The sequence below is a fragment of the Microtus pennsylvanicus genome, chromosome 3 (genome assembly GCF_037038515.1).
Source record: "Microtus pennsylvanicus isolate mMicPen1 chromosome 3, mMicPen1.hap1, whole genome shotgun sequence".
In the NCBI taxonomy this organism is placed as follows: Eukaryota; Metazoa; Chordata; class Mammalia; order Rodentia; family Cricetidae; genus Microtus; species Microtus pennsylvanicus.
This window is the reverse complement of record NC_134581.1, coordinates 10253225-10273189: the sequence shown is the minus strand read 5'-3', so window position 1 is coordinate 10273189 and position 19965 is coordinate 10253225. Positions and strand designations below refer to the sequence as shown.

The window sequence follows — 19965 nt, the reverse complement described above, 5'->3', positions numbered from 1 at the left end:
ACAAGTGTATGACACCTCGAGGGGGCCTGCACATCTGCAGGATGTTACCGCTCGGCAGGAAAGGGGAACAAACGGTAGCTACAGCCAGATGAATGATGGAATCCAGGGCATCTGTGCTGGGCAGGAGCCACACACAGGAGCGTCTCCCTCCGATGCACAGATATCTAAATAATCAATAAAGATTTTTGGTTTCAAACTCAGGACAAACCACTAAACATTCTTGGCCTCTCAACAGTGCTTCCTACCGGGCGTGGTGGTGCTCACCTTAAAACCAGCACTCAGGAGGCAGAGGCAGGCGGATCTCTGTGAGCTCCAGGACAGCCTAGTCTACAGAGCAAGTTCCAGGACAGCCAAGGACAGTTCAAGCTGGTCTTGAACTCAGGAGATCTGTCTGCCTCTACTTACGAGGGCTGGGGTTTGATGTGAACACTACCACACCCAGCCTGAACTAGTCTTTAATGTATCAGTGTATCTACAGTGAACACAGTGACGGTTTCATACTGGCATTGTTCACTGTGGTAGCTCATGGGTGTTGACCACGGTCAAGCCACGTGGCCTGTATTGGCCCTCCCTTCCTTTAGTCTTCCCTACTTTCTACTACATTCCATTTAAAAGACCCTCCTGAAGGCAGGGTGTAATGTGGGTCTCTGTGAGTTCAAGGCCATCCTGGTCTACTAGCAAGTTCCAGAGCAGCCAGCGCTATATAATCAAGAGACCTTGTCTTAAAAAGAAAAAAAAATCCTTCATGGGCTGGAGAGATGATCCAGCTGGTGAGAATGCTGGCCACCAAGCCTGGGGCCACTTGCTACTGAGCCTGACACTGTAGTTAGCTTCACATGTCAACTAGGGTGACAAGGTCCCTAAGCAGGAGGGCCAGGCAAGCCAGTAAGCAGTGTTCCTCCATGGTCTCTGCTTCAAGCTCTTGCCTAGAGTTCTCGCCTTAGCTTCCCTCTATGATGGGCTGTAACCTGTAAGCCAAACAAACCCATTCCTCCTCCAATGAACCATGGCTATCCAGGAGGAAGGGGACGTGCATGCAGGTGCACAGGTGCTACTGATCACCATAATAAAAGTAACATCATAAACCTGTCCCATCACGAGCAAGCAGAATTCCACCTTACAATACAGGCGCTTCTGAGTTACTTTGCGTGTGAGTAAAGTCTTGGAAGAAACTAGAAGAGAGGGTAGAAGGGACAGAGGGGAGTGAGAAAATACTCGGGTCTGGGCACAGCCCCGCTGTCTGCCAGCTATTTGATGGGCACTCCCGGCACCTCCACACATGCTCTGTAACTGCCCCACTGGCGTCCAGGAGAGCGCGCTCACACTGGGCAGCTGACGCCATTGTCCCCAGGCTGTTCCCTTCAGGACAGTGGAGTTTCAATCGCTCCAAAGCCATAGCTCTCATTATGATAAACACCACAGGAAGGACTTAGTGGAAGAAAATGACAGAATATGTTTGCTTTGCTTTTGTTGATGCCACACATCAGCTGTGGTAGCTGTCACTCACTTCAAGGAGGAGTCCCCAACGCCGATGCAACCCCGCAAGCTGAGTTTCCTGAGGAAGCCACCGCACCTCTTGGAGATGTTTTCCACAACTCGGCCCTTAAATGGAGAAAGGTGGGAGACGGTCACTTTTTCATGCTGTTTATTTCATAACAGAATAAGCTAAAGTGAATGGATTTTCCAAATGCAGCTAGAGACACGCCCAATGCTCTCGGAGCCGGTCCTCACCTGTCTTTCACCAGCACAGTGAGGAGTCTGACAGCCTCACCGCCTTTCCAAGGATTAGAAAGCACTGTCTCCACGATACCAGGGGCCATATTCTTGTTTTGTATTTTGAGACAGGGTTTCAGGATGTAGCCCTGGCTGTCCTGGAACCAGGACTACTCTGTAGTCTATGCTGGCCTTGAACTCACAGAGATCAGCCTGCCTCTGCCTCCCTAGTGCTGGGATTAAAGGTGTGTGCCATCACTGCCCGGCTCAGGGGTTACATCCTTAAAGAAAACTGATTCCTCCCTCTCTCAACATCTATCGATTGTCAATAGTTCCTCAGCTATGGGTGGATAGCATTTTTCATAACTACAAAGATTGATGAGGAATGTCCAATTGCTTTTATATTTTAAATTTTTATTTATTTAGACGTGTATGCATATAAAAAATACCATGGCATATGTGTGGAGATCAGAAGTCAATTTGCCAAAGTTTGTTCTCCCCTTCTACTATGTGGGGCCCCAGAATTAATCTCAGATAGTCAAGCTTGGTAGCAAGTGCCTTTACCCACTGAGTGATCTCCTGGTCTCACATGTCCAGTCTCCCAAAGGCATGGAAATTCCTCACCTCAGAGAAGCACATACACTCAGAAAGAGGGGCACTGGAGGGAAGACCCCTGAGCTCCTGACACTTGAACACTTCATTCTGCCTTTTCTGTTAACCTGCAGGTGCATAGCCTACTTCCCTAGGTAAGTACTCAGACTCAACCTATTTGTTCCTCAGTTTCTTCAGTTTGTTTTTTTAAATTATTTTTTTAATCTTTATTTTGTTTAATCTATTTGTGTGTTTGCCTGTGTGGGTTTATGTGCACAATGTGGGTAGAGGAGCCCTCAGCAGCCACAAGAGGGCATCCTATTGCCTAGAACTGGAGTTACAGATGGTTGTAAGCTGCCATGTGGTTTTGGGAATCAAACCCGGATCCTTTGCAGGAGCAGCAAGTGCTCCTAACCACCAACTTGTCTCTGCAGCCCCTCTGAAGTCTGATATTGAGAGGACCAACGCAAGAGCACCCAGAGCATGCTCAGAACCGTGTGGATGGTCAGGAATTACTGCTGGGGGTTATCTACAGGGACTAAGGCTTCCCTTTCCAGAGGACAGGTGGACCCCTTGGTCCTTGCCTTCTCTATACTCACAGGAGGAATGAGGGGCTCCAAAGTGAATAGTGAGAGAGATGTGTTCTGCCCACTCGCTGGAGATGCTTGAAATATGAAGAGACCCTGCTCAAAGACCATTACCACAAATGGGGCCAGAGTAACGTCTGAGTAGGTAAAGGTGCCTGTCACCAAGCCAAAGACCTGAGTCTGATCTTTGGAACCCAAGAACCAACTCCTGCAGGTTGTCCTCTGACCTCCACTTCTACCCTTGGCAAATGCATGTCCACACATACACACACAATAAATACATACAAAATAACTTAAGTGAACTAACCTACCTCTACATCTGTTTGGAAGTTAAAAAGGTCTATTCTCTGCCAGTTGCTTCCATCCAGGGCTAAGATGTTCCATGCCTGGGAATTGGAGGTAAGAGAGGAGGTGGGGTGAGGAGGACACATCCACTGAGAACAGATAATGCTGTGTATTCCCAAACGTTTAGTTGTAACGTGTTTGACCCAAGCTCAGCCCTCTCATCGACACCAGCAACCAGCCAATACTCTACCTTGGAAATCTGTGCACATCGACAAAGAGTTACTATGTCCAGGAAGGAGAAAATTCTAGAGAGAGAGAGAGAAAGATGAGATGGTGTCAGCATTTTAGGACAGTTAGAACTTGGAAGATAAAGTCTAAGGCATCACGGGGACAAACAGGATTTTCAAGCGCCCTTGGCTCACGCTCACACACACACACACATACACACATACACACACACACACACACACACACACACACACACACACACACACACACACGACACACACGCACACTAATTCCTCACCCAGTGTCCGCCTGCTCCTATTCTGCTTTAATCCGTCCTCTAAATTCTCCCCAAGGGTAACTAATTCCCTGTCCTAACGTTCCTAACGTGCAGCACCTACCCCTGGCTCAGATATTGGAGGCTCAAATAATGTGGTTCAAAAGGTCTGATGAGAAAACCCCTCTCGCTGGATGAATCTGTTCACCTGGCAAAGAGTTCTCACAATCTTTAAGCACCTTTTCCCAGGCAAAAGCCCAGGAGCCACAGGAGATGAGAAAGACAGGGAGGAGGAGCAAAGGGACAGACAGGTGGAAGCCTGGTATGTCTATAACATGATGGGGAACCTCCTTCAGACAATAACCTTTAAGAGGTTGGGCCAGGTGAGGGTGTGACCTTTTGGGTACCCAGAGAAAAACCGCCGGCCTGCCCAGAGCTCTCTCTGGTTCCTACTTTACACACCTGATGTGGGACTTCTCGTTCCTGTTCCATGAGTTTGCCCCTTATAATAAAGAAATATAATTGGAATCTTTTGGGGTTAGCTTGGGATTCTTTGACTCATGCCCTCACCCCGCTTTCCGGTAACAATAACAACAATGGTTTTAGAGGACGGTGGTCATGGGTGTGGCAGGGCCTGGGGGGTTCCTCTGACACTGAGGTGCTGATGGCAGCAGAGTGGGTGCACTGCCGGGGAGGGGGACCCGCTGAGGGCGGGCACCATGCTGTGCGGATAGAAAGGAGAAGATATGCAAGTGTGAGCAAGGGGACAGGACAAGATGGCAAACACACGCCGGGCGATGGTGGCGCACGCCTTTAATCCCAGCACTCGGGAGGCAGAGGTAGGCAGATCTCTGTGAGTTCGAGACCAGCCTGGTCTACAGAGCTAGTTCCAGGACAGGCACCAAAGCCACAGAGAAACCCTGTCTCGAAAAACCAAAAAAAAAAAAAAAAAAAAAAAGATGGCAAACACACACCAGTAACGGTCCCCAAAAGTCTTCAAAGTCACAGCCAGTGTTGATTCAAAATTTTGTGGGCTCAAGGGTGATTGACAGAGCCCTAGAGTGCCACAGTGCTGCACACTGCCATGGGACTAGAGATGGCAGATACGGCTCTCCAACAGAGGGGACTAGAGATGGCAGATACGGCTCTCCAACAGAGGGGACTAGAGATGGCAGATACGGCTCTCCAACAGAGGGGACTAGAGATGGCAGATACGGCTCTCCAACAGAGGGGACTAGAGATGGCAGATACGGCTCTCCAACAGAGGGGACTAGAGATGGCAGATACGGCTCTCCAACAGAGGGGACTAGAGATGGCAGATACGGCTCTCCAACAGAGGGGACTAGAGATGGCAGATACGGCTCTCCAACAGAGGGGACTAGAGATGGCAGATACGGCTCTCCAACAGAGGGGACTAGAGATGGCAGATACGGCTCTCCAACAGAGGCTCTGTGAACACAAGGGACAGAAGACCAAAGGCTGCACTGACCATAACAGATCTAAGTACAGAATGTGCTAGCGGCTGAAATGTGTGCTTACATAAATCCATACCCTTCACCAGGGTCTCTGCACACCTATGTAACATCTAAGAGAATTCATCTTGTTCGCCCCACAGGCCCTCCTGCCCAGTAGCCATCTTGGTAGCCTACAAGTGGCTCCACAAATTACCCATGCACACGTCATGCTGGGACCCAATGCAAAAGTGTACGATAGAGATGAAAGGGAACTAGTTAAGGTCCCCTTGAATATCTCAATGACAATCCATGTGACAATGACACAATCTACCATCCCCCAGTAACGGCAACACACACTTCTGACTACAGGATTGTTGTGCCTGCACCATGTGCCACCTGCAAGCTACAGGTTAAGTCACTTGTCACAGCCACAGGGCGAGGAGAGGACTATGGGCGTGTCCATTTCAGAGACAGGTTACTTGAGGAAGCCGCAGGGATGAAAAGGATGGAGCTAGAATCTGAGCCCAAGTAGTCCAGTTGGCCCATGACCTCATGTGCACTGCCTGGGAAAGTCTGACACAGCAGTTCTTTCTTGGGACTTGACTAGCCACCATGTGGAGAAGTCTTCTTTTGGTGTTTGGGAAAATCTAGTTTCGCTAAGCGAAATAAGACCTTTGTGGATTGGAACAGACAGGAGCCAAGAGGCTCAGAACACATCTTGCACTGATCACTCTGAATGGAAAAGCACATCCGGAGCATTTCCATCGTGTCCCCACACGCATCTTTAAACTGAGTGTAATCTCATTTCCACAAACAGGCCCGGTGCTATTTCCAGCTGCCAATCTGCAGCCTACGCCGATTCCTGGCTCGTGGTTTGCTGAATGAAGTCGATGTGAAAGACAGACCCTAGGGCACTAGTGACAGACACAGACAACGGGGGCCATGGAGAGGGCACAGCAGGTAAGGGTGCCTGTCGCCAGGCTTGGTGACTTCCAAGTTGTCCTCTAACCTTTACACAGGTGCCAGGGTTTGCTCCAACCTGCTCTCTCTCTCTCTCTCTCTCTCTCTCTCTCTCTCTCTCTCTCTCACACACACACACACACACACACACACACACACAGAATGAGAGAGAGTAATAAAAAACAAAGAAGCTGGGTATTGGTGGCACACACCTTTAATCCCAGCACTAGAGAGGCAGAGGTAGGCGAATGTCTCAGTTCGAGGCAAGCCTGGTCTACAGAGAAAAGTACCAGGACAGCCAGGGCTACACAGAGAAACCCTGTCTTGAAAACCAACAACAAAAACAACACCCCCCCCCCAAAAAAAAAAACAAAGAAGAGACAGAGCTAGCTGAAGCAGGGACTAGTCATGGCCCTTGAGGACTCTTTCTAAACAGTGGCTTCCAGCTTCCCCGCATGAGAGCAACCCTAGAGTGCAAAGCTATACACGTACAAAAGGAAGAAATGGGGACTGCGAGTGTTGCCTACATGACTCTAGGTCACGGGAGACGGCCCCTACGTGTGCCTGTGGGAACACCCTCACTGACTGAGAACTGAGCGGCACGCGCTGCTCTGTGTGACTGTGGCTGCCAGGTGACCAGCGTCTCACACTTAAGCTGCCCCTTGCCCACAGCAGACGAGGAGCAGTCTGTGGACCAGAACAGAGCCTTCGCCCCTAAGGGGGAAGCGTCAGTCAGAGTATTTGATCACAGCCACAGGAGCCAGCACAGATCTTCTTGTAGACGGGACAGCTGCTGTGGCCTCCGTCCACATCTTAGATCCGTGTTAGCTACAGAGATCCTCCCTAGGCTGTTTTGGCAGGGGGAGAAGGTTGAGACAGAGTTTCACTGTGTAACAGTCCTGACTGTCCTGGAACTCACTCTGTAGACCAGCCTGCCTCTGCCTCCCGAGCACCGCTGGGCCTGCCCTAGGTTTTGAAGTTCCATCGTGCAGACTCCTGACCCTTGTTCATCAGGCCATTCATTTCTTGCTATTCTCAACCCTCTGAGTTTCCATCTGCCTTCTAGACTCCTGTCAACTGGCATTACACTGAGTCTGCGGGAAACTTGGACAGAATAAGGTTTAGAGTATTGGGGGAGAAAAAGTCCACACACACAGCACCAATCAATGCATCTCAAGGCACCTACTGTCCATTTACCTGCATGGACCTCCCGCACTGCTGTTCCCTCCTGGAGACAAAGAATGTCTTCATGACAAAAAATTCCTTTAGCACTGACGTGGAGGTGTGTGTGATGAATCTTTCTCAGCCTGAACATACTTGAAAAGGTTTATTTTTATATAAATTTATTATCTGTGTCTGTATGGTGTGGGGGCGGGGAACAGACTGGAGAAAGTCACAGCACAGCGTGGAGGGGAGAGGACAAGTTTGGGGGTCAGTTTTCTGCATCAGCAACGGCTTCTGGCATTGAATTCAAGTCACCAGGCTTGCACAAGTATTTTTCCTGCTGTGCCACCTCATCAGGCCAGGCTTTTATTAATTTTTTGGCTAGTTTTTATTTTATCTTATTTTATTTTTGGTTTTTCGAGACAGGGTTTCTCTGTGGCTTTGGAGCCTGTCCTGGAACTAGCTCTGTAGACCAGGCTGGCCTCGAACTCACAGAGATCCGCCTGCCTCTGCCTCCCGAGTGCTGGGATTAAAGGCGTGTGCCACCACCGCCCGGCCTTGGCTAGTTTTTAATCTTTAAAAAGTATCACTGTGTGTATGGGGGGGGGTGAGCCTCAGATTCCCTGAAGAGGTCAGAGAGCAGCTCCGCAGAGTTGGTTCTCCCCTCCCGCCTTTAACAGGCCCAAGGACAACAGGCCGGCTCCCTGGCCTGCTGAGCCACATCGCCGGCCAAGGCTTTGTTTTGTGGTTTTGTTTGCTTGTTTGTTTTGAGACAGGGTCTCTTTACACAGCCCTGGCTGTCCTGGAACTCACTCCATAGACCAAGCAAACTGGTCTTAAACTCACAGAGACCCGCCTGCCTCTGCAGTGCTGGTATTAAAGGCGTGTGCCACCACACTGGCTCCAGGCTTTCACTGTCTGAAGGTAACTATGGGGTGCAGCTAGGGACAGGAGGGTGCTTTAAGCATCTTTTCTTTGGAATCGCTGCTCACACCCCGGCCCCGTATGTATTCTTGGCCCTGCTCATACACAGGCACAGGCCACTGTCTTTGGGTTATATGTGTTTTTGCAAGAGATTTGTTATGTAGCCCAGGCTGGCATAGAGCCCATGATCCTTGTTCCTCAGCCTCCCAAGCACTGGTGTCACCATGGCCACACGGGCATCGGTCATCTTTCAAGACTTTCCCTTACTGTTCGTCAGTAACTTATCTGGCGCCTCCGTATGCTGGTCGCCACGTGAGCTCACTTGGAGACCACTGCTTTTTGACCTGCTGTCTGTAACCAGGTTTGGCAGCTTTGGGGCCATTATTCTGTCAAATATTTGTATGATGATTCCTTCTCTTTCTACCTGGACCTCCAAGTGCATGTATGTTAGATCACTTCATCTTTTTACTTAGTTTTGTTTTGTTTTTGTTTGTTTGTTTATTGTTTTTAACAGGCTTTCTCTGTGTGGTCCTGGCTGTCCTGGAACTCGTCTGCAGACCATGCTGGCTTTGAACCCAGAGCTCCGCCTGCCTTTGCCTCCTGAGAACTGGGATTAAAGGCGTGCACCACCACTATCCCCGGCTAGTGATTAATTTTTAATGTGTGTGTATGTGGGTGGGTGGGGGTGTGCACGTGAGTGCAGGTACCCTTGGAGGCCAGAGGTGTCAGATCCTCTGGAGCTGTGTTATAGGCAGTCGTGAGCAACTTGATGTGTGTAGAGGCCACAATAATTCAAAAACCATTAGCCGCCGGGCGGTGGTGGCACACGCCTTTAATCCCAGCACTCGGGAGGCAGAGACAGGCGGATCTCTGTGAGTTCGAGACCAGCCTGGTCTACAAGAGCTAGTTCCAGGACAGGCTCCAAAACCACAAGAGAAACCCTGTCTCGAAAAACCAAAAAAAACAAAAAAACAAAAAAAACAAAAACCATTAGCCACCTACCCCTTTTCTTCTCTTGCATGACCCTTGTCCCATATTCTCTGCAGTTACAAGAAAAATAGTTGGTTAAAAATTAAGACAAGGCCCCAGCTGTGTCAGGAGCTGTGTTAGGACAACAACAGACTTATGTAAACATGCTTTTACGAACCCTGTCAAGCCTGTACAAACACCTTTCATCACAAATTGTACTATTAGATGTAAAATGTTACCATAAGCTGCAAGTTCCAAGAATGTACCATCACCCAAGACTAACTTCTAATTGTAAAAATTCTTTTCTTACATCACCCCTGACCCCCTAACTTGTGGCTTTTGCTTTAAAAATGACCTACTCTCTGTTCAGGGTCACGGTGTCAGAACCCAACCTGCCTGTGGCCCAGCTAGATGCTCTAGTACCCTGTGGTGATGGAATAAAGTTCCTCGTCCTCAGTTATCTCTGCAACTCTCATACCCAACAACGTGGGTGCCGGGAACTGAACCTGGATCCTGGTGCAGGAGAATTGTCTGTATTCTGTCAATCATATTTTAAATAAACGCTGATTGGCCGATAGCCAGGCAGGAAGTATAGGCGGGAAAACCAGAGAGGAAGTAGAGGCGGAGCAATGAGAACAGGAGAATTCTAGGAAGGAGGAAGCCCATTCCTCCCAGTTCTGCCTAGATCATGGAAGAAGCAAGATGTGACGTGCCCCACTGAAAAAGGTACCAAGCCATGTAGCTAACATATACTAGAATAATGGGTTAATATAAGTTATAAAAGCTAATAAGAAGCCTGAGCTAATGGGCAGAGCAGGCCCTAATGTTACAGGATCCTCTGTACTGAGAGGTCTGGCTGACTTGTTTTCTCTTCCCCGTCATGGTTTTCTGATTTGTCTGTCTCACTGCAGGTCCAGCAGAGGATGCAGCATTTTATCTGTCTTGTTTCCCAGAGACCACTGGCCTTTCCTCTGGCGGTTAGCATGTGTGTGTTCACAGTCCTCAAGTACAGCTAAGGCCACTCAGCTCACCTGTGAGCGGCTGGCCCCTGTCCAAGGTTTTTAACTCTTGTAGGTGAGACAGAAGGCTGTTAGTTGCAGCTCAGCTGTAAGCCTGTAAACTCCTCTGCATTGCATGATTGCAAGAACCGAAAGGCCCAGGCACTGCCGACAGCTCCAGCCCGCCCCAGCAGTGTTTGAGGAGAAATGAATGGGGAGAAATTTTAGGACGAAGAACCTTGCATTTGGGCCTCTGAGACACGGCTGGTTCCATTTTTATGAAGTGCAGTAGGGCTCGGGGACTGCATGGGGGAAAGGCACTCACAGCCTGGAGACCTGTTTGATTCTCAGAACCACAAGGCAGAAGGAGAGAACTGACCCAAGTTGTCCTCTGGCCTCTACCTGTGTACTGGGCATGTGCATGTGCACACACATGGATAGAATACATACATGTGAAAAATAACAATACCACCTTGAGCAGAGATGCCTATGCCTAGGCACGGAACCCAGGTATGAACCCAGGTACGGAGCTGCTACACCTCCCTGATCACTCTCCACGGCCCTCATGAAAATCAACCCGTTCTCAGACCTCCCACGTCCTCTGCTTCTCGCTTCCTCCAAATGAAGAAGGAATTTGTCTGTAATTAGTCTTTTGGTCCTCAAAGAAGCAAAGTCTTCACGGCCTTCCTATTCAGAAATAGAAAAACAACAACAAACAAACCCCTTTCTTCCTTTTTAAAAACAACAGAGACTGGTTTTCACTCTAGCTCAGGCTGGTCTAGAGCTTGCAGCAATCCTCCTGTCTCAGGCTACCAAGTACTGGGCTACAGGTGTGAGCCACCACCCTAGCATCTAAGGATGTTTCTAAGCTCCAGACTGTTCTACCTTGTGTCACCCATCCCTGCAGTCCACAAGTTCAGCAGCAGCTCACGCTGCACCTTCAGCCCTACTGTTCACCCTCTCCCCAGCACCCAACCACACTGTCACTAATTCCTCCTCAGGGTAGTCAGTCATTAGCAAACACTTTCTTTCTCCTAAAAGCAATGCTTAGCTAAGTGTGGTGGTGCACGCCTTTGATCCCAGAACTTGGGAGAGGCAGATGGATGAACTCTGTGAGTTCAAGGCCAGGCTGGTCTCCACAGTGAGTTCCAGGACAGGCGGGGCTGCATAGTTAAGACTCTGCCTCAAAACAAAACAATAATGATGAAATAAGAATAAAATACTATGACTACTAGACAATGTTTACTGAAGATTTGTCCCGTTTCTTATTTCCTGGTTAGTGCTCCTAGGGAAGATATAGTAAGTCCGTCTTTAACATTCCCTGCAGAAATATTAGCCCTGGCACTCACACGAGATGCTTTAAGTGGACGAGGTGAAACCATGAGGCATCAAATCAACCACAAAATCCAGCAGCCACTGGTAGTACAGCCAGCGCTGGAGTCAAGTTTGGAAGCAGGTTCATCCCCCCGAGTGAAATGCATACACGGTAGTCAGCCCAGCCCCTGAGCCCGACAGACACTGATGTGCCAGCTGCAAGGATGCTTTCCTGATCCTTCAGGTAAACAGACTCACCAGACCTTCGGGGCATGGCTTTCTTCCTTAGCATGCTCTTCATGCTCACCTGCACTGGCTGCTTCCAGTGTTCACAGGTACTTCCCCTGGCTGAATGCCTCTTTGTGTGTTTACATCACAATTTGTTTGCTCAGTCATCTGTGATGGACATCTGGAGTTCCTCATCTTGGCTCTTGTGAACAGTTCTGCTATGACTATTTTGTGTACATGTAACTGTTGACATTTTTAATTGTTTTGATCATGTACTTTGACTTTTTTGCAACTTCAATTTTGGCACAGCAAACTGTGATCTCAAAATATTAAATGAAAAAAATTCCAGAAATAAGCAATTTTAAGTTTGTGTAATTTTTTGTTTTCTTTTGAGACAAGGTCACACTACATAAACTAAGCTGGCCTTAAAGTGCTTCTGCCTTGTAAGTGTTGGGATGAACACGAGTTCACATAACTTTTATTAGTGAATTGTTATCCGTCTTACTACTAGCTATTGCTATTCACTCTGCTCATCTGTAGATCCAGTCTTACCTGCGTGCACAAGAAACGCAGTGCAGGGAGGACGAGCGCCCACTGCCAGGTCACCCAGGCTGCGGGGACATGCGGGGCTACAGTGTGCCCAAGACCGGAATTACCACTGTGTGGTTATTTTGTGTTTTGTTTTTTGAAGAATTGCCAATTGGCTACACGAATTACAACTTATCATTATTACATCTTATAATTCAGCTCAGGAAGACAGTTCTGGGCTTCTCTTCCCTCGGGCACATGGAATAAGAATCCACTCTCTCCCTTTTATCACCGCTGCCCAGAGACCTGCTCTCAGTTACTTAGGACTATCTCCAGGAAGCCCGCTCATGTTACAGATTTGTTCAGGAAACCGTGGGCTTCTGAGATGGCTCAGCTGTCATGCTCAGAATCCCGAGTTTCAGCCCCAGAACCATGGTGGATGAAAAGCAGCAGCTTCTGTGGCTGTCCTCTCTGCTGGATAGTTTGTCGACTTGACACAAGCTAAAGTCATCCGAGAGCTGGGATGAAAGGCGAGCGCCGCCAGTGCCCGAGAGGAGGGAACCTTGTTTAAGAAAAAGACTCCATGGGGCTGGAGAGTTGGCGGGAGAGTTAGCTCAGGGGTTAAGAGCACTTGCTGCTCTTCCAGGGGACCTGGGTTCCATTCCCAGCACCCACATGATGGCTCACAACCATCTGTAACTCCAGTCACAGGGGAATCTAATGCCCTGTACATGTGATTCACAGACATACATGCAGATCAAACAACCATATATGTAAATAAGGAAAAAAGTCTCCATAAGATCAGGTATTAAGCAACCCTATAGAGCATGTCTTTAATTAGTGATTGATGAGGGAAGGCCCAGCCCATCATGGGTGGTGTCATCCCTGGGTTGGTGAGCCCGAGCAAACCACAATGAGCGCACCAGTTAAGCAGAGCCCTCCATGGTCTCTGCATCGGCTCCTGCCTCCAGGTTCCTGCCCTACTGCTTTTGATGATGGACTGTGATGTGGACCTGCAAGTGAATCCACCCTTTCCTCCCCAAGCTGCACTTGGCCATGTTGTCACCACAGCGGCAGTAACTAAGGAAGGAGCACAGACTCTGACTACCACACGCCCACTGTGGTGCATCCCCACCAACACACATCCATACAAAAGAAACAGAAGCTGGAGAGATGGCTCAGTGGTTAAAACAACTGGCTGATCTCCCAGAGGACCCGAGTTTAGGTCCCAGCACCCACATCAGGCAGCTCAGACACTTGTAGCTCCAGCTCTCGGAGATTTGGCAACCTCTTCTGACACACACTTGCACAGACATATACATGCACACATAAAAAAGTATCTTTGGGGGGTGTTGATACAGGGTTCTCTGTGTAACAAACAGCATGGCTGTCCTGGAACTCACTCTGTAGACCAGATTGGGCTGAAGCTCAAAGAGATCCGCCTGCCTCTGCCTCCCGAGTGCTGGAATAAAAGGTGTGCGCCACCACCGCCTGGCCTGCTTTACTCTTCAACTCTGTATTCTTCCACACCACTGACCAGAAGGATATACGTGTATATGTGTGCACTGCATCATCTGCTGAAAACAGCCAACAGATGGAATGCAATCTTAAACAACATGTGGCTATAGGTAGATAACATCCATTTGCCATTTCAAGTGCTCTTCTGTGTCAGCTTAGGTAAGGAGAGTAACTTCTTTCCCTGTTAAAGGCCGGGTGGTGGTGGCTCAGGCCCCTAATCCCAGCACTTGGGAGGCAGTGGCAGGTGGATCTCTGTGAGTTCGAGGCCAGCCTGGTCTACAGAGTGAGTTCCAGGGCAGCCAGGGCTACATCTATCTTGGGGAGAGAGGGCAGAAAGAAGTAAAGTACCCTACTCATGACTATTCCACACCATTTTTCCTGCCTCCCAGGTCTTGCCCTGCCTGAGTTCCTATACTCACTTCCCAAGTCTATTTTGGTCACGGCATTTCATCACTGTAAAATTGAAAAAAGTCATACAGGGACTTGGGACAATGTTTCTCCCACACCTTTCCTCAGGAATATTCTGGAGACTAAGCATCAAAAACAAAAGGACAACACAGAAGCTGAGGAAACGCAGAAAGAGCTGAAGGAAAGAGCACACAATCCGAGGGAACTAGTCAGATCTTAAAGTGTCACACTGACAGATACGGCTGAAATCGCAACTCATAAACCAAGAGAGTGACGGCGTGCAAAATCTGTGCAAGCCCTCTTCGGCCAGTCTGGATGACACCACTCCCACAGTGACAGAGTCCCCAGGGACAGGAAAGGTGTGGGCCACTGAGCTGTGTGAGAGCCAAGAGTAAGCAGTTGTTTTGTTTTTAAACAATTTATTTTTATTTTAGTCACACGTTTGCATATGTGTCTTATGTATGGGTACATGAATGCACTTGCCTATGGAGTCCAGAAGGTGGAGCTGGAGATACAGGTGGTTATGACTGGAGGGCTGAAAATTCTCCGCAAGAGCCATTTGTGTTCCTAACCACTGAGCTATCTCCCCCCCCCGCACACCCCCCCCCTGCCTAAGAAAGTCTTTAATGCATGAGTGAAAGGTGTGTAGAAAAAGTCAGGTTGTAGCCTAGCAGTGGTGGCACACACCTTTAATCCCAGCACTCGGGAGGCAGAGGTAGGTAGATCTTTGTGAGTTCGAGACCAGCCTGGTCTACAAGAGCTAGTTCCAGGACCAGCTTCAAAGCTACAGAGAAACTCTGTCTTGAAACACGCCCCCCCCCCAAAAAAAGACAAAAGGAAAAAAAAAGATGTTGACAGAGGTTTCTGTCCTGCCAAGTCCTGCAGCATTTCACTCCCAAAGAAACACATAGAGGTCTACATTAATCATAAACTGGTTGGCCTACTAGCTCAGGCTTCTTATTAATTAATTCTTATATCTTAAATTAGCCCATAATTCTTGTCTGTGTCAGCTATGTGGCTTGGTACCTTTTATCAGTGAGGTGTTCTCATCTTGCTTCCTCTGTCTGGGTTATGACAGCGGACTGAGATTTTCCTTTTCCCAGCATTCTCCTCTTCTGGTCACCCCCACCTCTACTTCCTGCCTGGCTACTGGACAATCAGCATTTTATTAAAACAATACAAGTGACAGGGTACAAGGCCATTGTCCCACAGCACTCCCCCCTTTTGTTTTCAAAACAATAATCTTAATATAACCTCCTTTGTTTAGTTTTTCTTCTCCAGACCATTATCCATACAATACTCTAAACAAAGAAAAATACCCATAGTCCATTTTCCAGGCTACTTCCTGCTGACTGGGGACACTGAGAATCTTATGGGGACCTAAAGAAAATTTAGAATTTTGGTCAAGTCCTGACAAAATATTCTGTGAGGCTTGATCATCTCAGCCAGCAGTCTTCAAACTGTTCTGGATGTAGAACTCAGACATCTGGGCCATCCATTCCTACTGAAGATTCCTCAGGGGGTCTTCCTTGACCAAACCTGATTTTTCTTAACCCAGAATGAAATCACAGCCTCTTATTTCCTATGGAAACAAAATAAAAACCTCTTCTCTAAAGTAACATATCTTTTGACTTAAATTTTGAAGTCAAGGCATTTTCAAAATATAGTTGTTGGATTAATCCAGCAGCATTTATAATCAAATGTTTTTTTAACAGTTTTTGCTCCTTCCTCAGCCATCAAACAATTTAAAGACAACACAATAACATACAGAATCCAGATTCTCTGTGTATTTTTCAACTTTACATGGCTTTATTTTAAACTCTATTTCTTTTATTTTTATTGTCAATTTTTGGTTTTTGAGACTAGTTTCTCTCTATATCTTTGGCTGTCCTGGCACTCACTCTGTAGACCAGGTTGTCCTTGAAGTCATAGAGATTCTCCTGCCTCTGTTTCCCAAGTGCTGGGATTAAAGGTGTGTGCCACCACACCCACCTACTCTTTCTTTCTTTTTTATTTTAAGCACTTTATCCTTTTTCTTTTCTTTCCCAAGCCTACATATATTTTTAAACACACTATCAACCATTTAAAGGTTTTCATCATCTGAATCTATCTTAACTGTATCTCTCTCTTTTTCTGACCACATGAGTCTTTAATTTGCTAAGCCATGTGGCTAGAATTAAAGCTGTGGCTTTGACGGCTGGATCCATCCCATTCCTTAGCTTTCTGAGAGTCTAGCCTCATGGCGGAGGTACTGGTGGGAGCCATGTTTATTGCCACAACTCTATGGAGTTTCAAAGTCCATGCAGCCACCAACAAGCATGCTGTCAGCTATTCATAAACACCATTTAAGTGTTTGCTGGCGGGTCCTCTTAAAACAGCAGCAAGGTTTTTGCAGCTAAAGCTGAGTCAGGAAACCTCTCTTAAATGAGACGCATTTATTTGCCTGTAGTAAACAGAGCCCATCCAAGAAAATGCTGCTACCAAGAAGCCATGCTTAACTCTGTTCTTTTGTGTCCAGAACTACTTCCCAAACTCTCTCAGGTTTTAAGTGGATTCAGTTGTCCACGTTGGTACCATTTATTGGCAAAGGTTTCTGTCCTGCCCAGTCCCCAGAATCAAATGTCTCTCTGCAGTCAAAAAATTCAAAGAAAACACAATAATATACATAATACAGACTCTCTGTGAATATTCCATCTTTACGTGGCTTATCTTACTTTACTCCTTTTAATCTATGACTGTCTGTACTCTGTCTCTTAAAGACTTTGTTTTATTTTTTAAAAACCATTTACTTCTTTTTATAACTCTCTATACTCTTTTTCTTCTCTCTCCCAAGCCTCTGAACATTTATCCAACACTGTGTTCCATTTAGAGGTCTTTTTTTATCTGAATCTGTTTTTATTGTGTATCTGTAATTATTTTCTGACCAGAATCACCTTTTTTTAAGTAGGCGTGGCTAGGGCCAACAAGGCTCTGCCTGTTGGCTCAGCCAAATCCAACATGGAGGAAATGTGTACTGCCTCTGAGACTGCCCAGTGGGAGCCTTCCTCACCACCTCAACTCTGGGGCGTACCATGCAGCATATAAACCCTTTTTTTATCTGACTAAAAGCTAAATCTGCCATGTAGCACACTGCATGTCCTGGAAATATTTCTTTGTATGGCAGCAGGAATCTGCCACACTCTCCTGCCTATGTATGCCTAGCAAACCTGATTTTGCTGCCTGCCCAGGAGGGGAGCGCTGAGCCATGGACATGGTCTCAGCTGCTTTCCTCCTGGTCCCAAGTGGGCATACAAGCACCTGGGCCACAAACGTCATTCAAGTGCTCGGTCTCCTGAAAGAGCCAGAGTGGTTTGTGCTGCCATTTTGAAACAGCATAGTTGTTTTTCCTGCTCCTGCTGAATCAGAAAGACCTCTCTTAGAGGAGCTGGGCACACTACCAGCAAAACGCTAGCTACCAAGAAGCCATGCTTAACTCTGTTCTTTTGTATCTAAAATTACTTTTTAAGCTTTTAGGTTTTATGTGGATGTAGCTAGTACATGTTGGAGCGCCAATTTGTTGTAGGAGCCGACTTGTTTGTTCCCAGCTGCCCAGACTTGAAATAACCACTCAGAAACTGTATTAATTACAACACTGCTTGGCCTATTAGCTTATGCATATTTCTAGCTCACTCTTATCTCTTAAATTAACACATTTCTATTATTTTATATTTTACCATGAGGCTCATGGCCTACCAGCAAGGCAAGGTTCTAGCTGGCGGCTTGCATCATTCTCCTCTGGTGGGTCCATGGCATCTCCTGATTCTGCTTTCTTTCTCCCAGCATTCAGTATAGTTTTCCTTGCCTAGCTCTATGCTGCCCTATCACAGGCCCAACACAGCTTCTTTGTTAACCAATGATATTCACAACATACAGAAAGGAATCCCACATCAGAAAGAAAAGAAAAAGTCAAGTTGTATAAACTTAATAACAAAATACACAGAAGAAATATGTGAAATAATAATAAGTATTCTGAAAATTATCAATAAAAATCACTAGATGAGGGGAAAACACTTTTTTCTAGTGGATCCTATTTTTCAGGATGCAGAGGCAGGAAGATTATAAGTTCAAGACTAGGCTGGCTACAAAGTGAGCCCCCATACACATGCACATCTGAGCACACAGCATCTCCAAACAAGAACCAAGAAGTGGAATTAAGAGACAAAAAGATGATGATGGCTTAGTGGTTAGTCAGGGTGCCTGTCTGGCATGTGTGAGATCCTACCATGACTAGGAACCCAACAAGATTAGTACAGCTGCTTTCACCACCATAGGACGATCTAACACAAAGTCAAAGGAGCAAACCTAGAAAGTCGTCTCTGAACTGAGACAAAAATAAGGGCCCAGGAGACTGGGACTTTGTGGCACTCTCCTAAGGAGCCGGGTACAGAAGAGTTCTGCTGAGAAAGGAGAGCTGAGAGCAAAGCCACTCGCCAAGAAGGCAAAGTCTGCTGCAGAAATAGCTTAACCTGTATAACTCTCTGGTTGTCTAGAGGTAGTTTTGACCCGTAAGACTTCTTACAGCAGTATTTAAAAACTTCAATCGCTGCCAGGTGGTGGTGGCGCACACCTTTAATCCAGCACTTGGGAGGCAGAGGCAGGCAGATCTCTGCGTTCTGGGAAGCCTAGTCTACAGAGTGAGTTCTAGGACAGCCAAAGCTACAGAGAAGCCCTGTCTCAAAATAAATAAATACATTTAAATATTTTTTTTTGAGACAGGGTTTCTCTGTAGTTTTTGGTTCCTGTCCTGGAACTCACTCTTGTAGACCAGGCTGGCCTCAAACTCACGGAGATCCTACCTCTGCCTCCCGAGTGCTGGGATTAAAGGCGTGCGCCACCACCGCCCGGCATAAAAATTTTTTAAAATAAAATTTCAATTGCTCTGACTAGTTCCAAAATAAGAACAGGAGTGTGGAGACCTGAACACTCAAGAAAATGTGATGGACATTTGCTCTCAAGCAGCAATTCATTTTAAAAAATGATTGACAGATGAGCCTTGTGCACCACTCGAAAGCTATACCTAATGACCACAACCTCCATGTCCACAACAACTGATACACTGTGGATTGCTATCCTCTGTGTGCATGCTGTGCGCACCTGTGTATGCATGTGTGCATGTGTGTGCATGCACACTCATGTGGGCACATGAGGTCAGAGGTTGACACTGAGGGGTCTTTCCTTAGTCTCCTCTCGATCTTATTTTTTTTTTTTTTTGAGACAGGGTCTCTCACTGAACTTAAGGCTCACCATATCAGCAAGGCTGGCCACCCAGTGAAGCCCCAGGATCCTCCTGTCATAGCTCCCCAGCACTGGGGTACAGGTGTATGCCACATGTCCAGATGTTTGTTCAAGCTCAGGTCTCCATGCTTGCACAGCAAGCCCTTTACCCCTGAGCCCCTGTCACAGCCGCAGTCCCACTTTGGGGTCATTAAACAGGGTTTCTCTGTGAATCAGTCTTGGCTGTTGTGGAACTCACTTGCCCAACCAGGCTGGCCTTGAACTCACAGAGACCTGCCTGGCTCGGCCTCCCAAGTGCTGGGATTAAAGGTGTGTGCCATCACTCTCTGGCTTCATAGTGTAGCCCTAGCTGACTTATTACTCACAGAGATACATCTGCTTCTTCCTCCCAAGTGCTGGGATCAAAAGGGTGCACCACCAGGCCTAGCCTAATTTATTTATTGGCAGAGACAAGCTAGCACTAAGTAGATGTTGCCAAAAATGAGGGGCACAGAGGAAGTTGGGTTTATCAGCAGAGTTGAGAGTACCAAATGTTTGCTTAAGAAATG

The 19965-nt window shown here is 47.3% G+C and overlaps 1 protein-coding gene across 2 annotated transcripts in view; it reads right to left on the bottom strand.

The window, feature by feature from the left end:
- The window catches only part of Fbxl2 (F-box and leucine rich repeat protein 2), a 54161-nt gene that overhangs the window by 21278 nt on the left and 12918 nt on the right, over nt 1–19965 (bottom strand). For both annotated transcript variants that reach the window (XM_075964270.1, XM_075964272.1), the window contains exons 3-5: nt 3427–3481; nt 3203–3277; nt 1508–1602 (exon numbers count right to left, since the gene is read on the bottom strand). In XM_075964270.1, the coding sequence (XP_075820385.1) occupies nt 1508–1602; nt 3203–3277; nt 3427–3481 (225 nt within the window). The remainder of the gene's footprint in view (nt 1–1507; nt 1603–3202; nt 3278–3426; nt 3482–19965) is intronic.